Source organism: Rattus rattus, chromosome 1 (genome assembly GCF_011064425.1).
Source record: "Rattus rattus isolate New Zealand chromosome 1, Rrattus_CSIRO_v1, whole genome shotgun sequence".
NCBI lineage: Eukaryota > Metazoa > Chordata > Mammalia > Rodentia > Muridae > Rattus > Rattus rattus.
In genome coordinates this window covers 150,447,883-150,452,209 of record NC_046154.1, presented here as the reverse complement: position 1 = coordinate 150,452,209, position 4,327 = coordinate 150,447,883, and the positions used below count along the sequence as shown (strand labels likewise).

Here is a 4,327-nt window from a genome sequence, read left to right as displayed (position 1 = left end):
GGGCTCGGCGCAGTGGCCACGGGCTGTGCCTGCCGCTGCTGCCTCCCGGCTCGGCGCCTCCTGCTGGCGGCCGCCTGCTTGTCCCGCAGCGCCCGGCCGTCCGGTCCCGCTGCAGCGGCGGTGACAGCCGCGAGTTAGGCGACGCGCGCTGCCCTCATGGCCAAGCCGTCGCCGCCCGAACGTCCCCGGCGCTGCTGCAGCGGCTCCCTGTCCTCCTAAAGCAGGAGTGCGCCAAGCGGATGCCTCGGGTCGCGGGAGTTGTCAACTTGACTCAAGTTGCGGGAGGGTGCGGGCAGGGCCGGGAAGGGGCGAATGCGGGGCGCACGCGAGGGCTGCCAACCGCTCGAGCTGCCAGCGCCGCTCCGGTCCCGTGCCCTGCACTCGTGCCGCTGTCACTCGGGCACCAGGTTCCGCAGCGTAGCTACGCCCGCGAGTCGGAGCTTTCCCAGCCGGCTCTGAGGTAGCGCTACACTCGGCGCTATATAGCCCACCGCCGGGAAGCGCCGGCCGCTGCAGTGGCATCGGCCCTCCCTCAGCTCGGCCCTCCCCGCCCCCGGGCGCACCCCGCCCCCGGCCCAGCCCCCCTCCCGGCCCGCCCGCCCGCCGGCCGCCCCACCGCGCCGGGCAGCCCCTCTCCCACGACCGTGGCCGAAGCTCCCGCCCTCGTCGCGCCTCTTTTTGCGGCTCACGCCCCCTGCTGTGGGTCGCCGTGGCTTGTGCCTGCCCGGTCCCGCAGCAGAGAACCCCCCCATCCTCCTCCGACCGTCCGGTCGTCGCTCTTCCTGGTCTCGCCACTTTCGCCAACCGAGGGACTGTGGACTCCGCGCGGCCGGCGATCAGGCTCTGCGGAAGACAGCCCCACAGTCCGGCGAAAAAGGACCTCGGCAGCGCAGCCGAGGTGGGGGAGCAGGGCTGCGTGGCCACGGGCCGCAGAGAACCCAAGAAAGTGACCGACAGTGATTTCATATCTCAGCTAGCCGCCGGGGATGTGAAGCCTTAGACTCTAATGAGCCTAAGGGGAATCACCGCCGCGAAGGCTGTCCAGAGTGCGGGTCAACGTCGCCCTCCAGCCCCGAGGGTTATGGAGTGATGCATGCTGGGACTTGTAGTTTACATGCATGAACGTGCCTTTTGGGTCCAACGATTCCGCAGAACTGGACCTTAAGGTTGTCAACGCAACCTGGGGAAATTAAGCCCAGAGCTGACAAGGTGTCCCCGCAGTATTCATTAAAAAAATTACTCAGTGCATTTGTTTTCCCATGAGTTTTACCGTAAAGTTGACTGGCCGTGACTAAGACAAGCTGTTGTTAATTTTGCGCCTGCGAAGTGAGCTCTCAATTCTAGATTATTTTCAGGCTTATCTCAGGACAGCTATCAGGCGTGGGGCTTCGCGCTCTCGGACCTTTAAGGGGACAGTGCGCATGCGCCAGCTTCCTCTCTTTTTCCGGCTGGAACCATGGAGGTTGTACCGTAAGTCGATTCTCCTCTTTCCAAGAATCCTTCTCCATCCCCGAAACTAGAGCCATTGTGTCTCACTTTTCCTGTACCTGAGTGTACCCCGAACCACTGCCTATCTGTCTGGGTGTTTGTGACGCTGTGATACTAGGAGGGGGAGCGGGTGGCCTACACGCGTAGGCCTGGGCAATACCAGGAGCAACCCGAGGGCCAACTGCGGATCCGGCTACTTGGGTGGAGATCCATTCTTCGATAGAATGTGTTGCGCGGAATGAGTTGCTTCGTAGCTAAAGTGATCTTAGCCGTCTGCCGACCTGCCTCCTTCAGCATGTGGAGCGAACGGGGACAGTCGAGTGTGACTAAAAGTTAGTGTGCAGTAACAGTTTCGTCAGCGTGGCTTGGCAACTTGTAGTACAGGCCAGGACTGAGGACCTGGAATAAGCAGAAGTCTCATTCATTTCATGTCATACGTGTTTACCCTTAAGCTGATGTGTGTGTGAGGTGAAGGCTGTGGGCGGTGAACTCTGCATCTGCAGTAGAGCATGTGGGATCTGCTGGTTAGAGTGGGTGACAGTTTTGACTACAGTACTGAGCACCTAGTTTGTGTGGTACTTCACCTATTAACAATGTCCTCTACTAACGACAGAGAGAAGAAAAAGAAGGTTGCCGCTGCGCCAGGAACCCTTAAGAAGAAAAAGGTTCCTGCCGTGCCAGAAACCCTTAAGAAAAAGCGAAGGAATTTCGCAGAGCTGAAGGTCAAGCGCCTGAGGAAGAAGTTTGCCCTGAAGACAGTAAGTAAAGTCTGGAGGCCCTCAGTGGGCCAGGGAGCTCATTAGGTTAGGGCTGAGAGCGGAGTAAGTTTAATAATACTGCTAGAAATGCGTGTCTGGCTGCTGGAGAGAAAGGAGCTTCCTGGTGTGGCAGGGCGGTTGTATAGAGCTGATGCTGCGGCTCTGTTTCAGAGCGAAGGATTATGAATAACTGGCTGTTTTGGTTTTCAGCTGCGAAAGGCAAGGAGGAAGCTCATCTATGAGAAGGCAAAGCACTATCACAAGGAGTACAGACAGATGTACCGGACTGAGATTCGCATGGCTAGGATGGCGAGGAAAGCTGGCAACTTCTATGTGCCCGCAGAACCAAAATTGGCCTTCGTCATCAGAATCCGAGGGTGAGTTCGCTTGGCGTGGTGTTCGGGAGTAGTGGTGCGGAGGCATTGACTAGTGTGGCTGCAGTTGGGGAGGGGGCAGAAATCACTGGGGGGCTTGCCTGTGGGGCCTGTGCCTAAGCTGCCTGCTCTGACCGCATGGTCTCAGTGTCCTGCAGTTGTCTAAGAGCTTGAATACAACATAGTATTGCAGCAAAGATGTCTGTAGAAGTAAACATGGAGTCAGGAGTCAAGAGGTAAGAGGAGGCGAGCTGGCAGTAGGACAGAGGAGCCCGGCTGTGGGGACTTGGTTGTCTCTTACTGGGTCGTTTGGTCTCTTTGTGACAGTATCAATGGGGTGAGCCCAAAGGTGCGCAAGGTGCTGCAGCTGCTCCGTCTCCGGCAGATCTTCAATGGCACCTTTGTGAAGCTCAACAAGGCTTCAGTGAACATGCTGAGGATCGTGGAGCCCTACATTGCATGGGGGTACCCCAACCTGAAGTCAGTAAACGAGCTCATCTACAAACGAGGCTATGGCAAAATCAATAAAAAGCGCATCGCCTTGACAGATAACGCCTTGATTGCTCGATCTCTTGGTAGGTTATGCTTTGGGGGGGATTGATACTAGGCCAAGGTCATGTTTTCTGGCCACACTAAACAAATATATTTTTATTTTGTATGCATGTGGGTGACCACCCAAAAAAGGTCTTCCTTAATCACCCCACTACACTGTGGGGCTAGGTTCCCCCTGAAGCTCAGGGTTGCATTTCAACCTGGCTGTCGGAACTGTTCCTGTGCACGTTGGGTGTTGGGTCTGAGCTCCTGGCATCAGTCATTCTCCTGCACTGCCATCTCCTGAGCCGTTGTTTCCAACCTGGTCTCACTTAGGACAAATCTTTACGTCTTAAGTTTGAGACATTTTCTCTGTGTCTGACCTGGAATTCAGGTTCCCTCCCACCTGATAGGATTAAAGGCCTGTGCCACCACACCTGTGTGTGTCTTTCTGTCTTTCTTTCATGCCTGCTTGATGGTTAAGTTCTCACTGTGTTTGGAATATTTTAAAAAACTTGATCTTGGGCTCATTTTTTTTTTTCAGGTAAATTTGGCATCATCTGCATGGAGGATCTAATTCATGAGATCTATACAGTTGGAAAACGCTTTAAGGAAGCAAATAACTTCCTATGGCCCTTCAAACTGTCTTCCCCACGAGGTGGAATGAAGAAAAAGACAACTCACTTTGTAGAAGGTGGAGACGCTGGCAACAGGGAAGACCAGATAAACAGGCTTATTAGACGGATGAACTAAGGTGAGAAAATTAGGGTTTTTGTTTTGTTTTGTTTTTGTGGTTTTTTTTTTTTTTTGTTTTTGTTTTTGGAGACAGAATCTCTACATATTTCTGGCAATCGAAAAACTGTAGATTAACCTGGCTTGGAACTCGAGACCTTTGATTGAAGGCTTTTCTGTGGAATACTTGGTTGGGTGTATCATTGAGTTGTAGTTTGGGAGAAATCCGTCTTCAATGAAAGCATGCTCCTTTACAGCTGATGCTGACTCGTAGCTTGGAGGGCCAACTCTAACGTGTGTGTTTTTCCCTTTCAGGTATTGCCCATGGTATTTTTATAATCTGGTCGGTTAATAAACAGTCACAGCTTGGCAAATTGAAATGTGTTGGAGTCTTTGTTGACCTGCCTTTGGCCTGTCTACCACTGTGGCAGCTAGTCTTGGAGA

At 54.0% G+C, this 4,327-nt stretch overlaps 1 protein-coding gene across 1 annotated transcript; it reads left to right on the top strand.

Annotated features, from left to right (window-relative positions):
* Positions 1–1,803: 1,803 nt before the first annotated feature.
* LOC116904067 (60S ribosomal protein L7-like) lies at positions 1,804–4,263 on the top strand. The gene is made up of 5 exons (XM_032906934.1): positions 1,804–2,246; positions 2,457–2,623; positions 2,948–3,195; positions 3,696–3,905; positions 4,199–4,263. Exons 1-4 carry the CDS (start codon positions 1,998–2,000, stop codon positions 3,902–3,904), a joined length of 873 nt encoding a protein of 290 aa, XP_032762825.1. The 5' UTR covers positions 1,804–1,997; the 3' UTR covers position 3,905; positions 4,199–4,263.
* The last annotated feature ends 64 nt before the right edge of the window (positions 4,264–4,327 follow it).

Bases quoted from the DNA above. Each gene is read 5' to 3' on its own strand.
- LOC116904067 (XM_032906934.1), top strand. From the start codon at position 1,998: ATGTGGGATCTGCTGGTTAGAGTGGGTGACAGTTTTGACTACAGTACT. The intron at 2,247-2,456 runs GTAAGTAAAGTC...TTTGGTTTTCAG, and splicing joins AGAAGTTTGCCCTGAAGACA to CTGCGAAAGGCAAGGAGGAA. The intron at 3,196-3,695 runs GTAGGTTATGCT...TTTTTTTTTCAG, and splicing joins CTTGATTGCTCGATCTCTTG to GTAAATTTGGCATCATCTGC.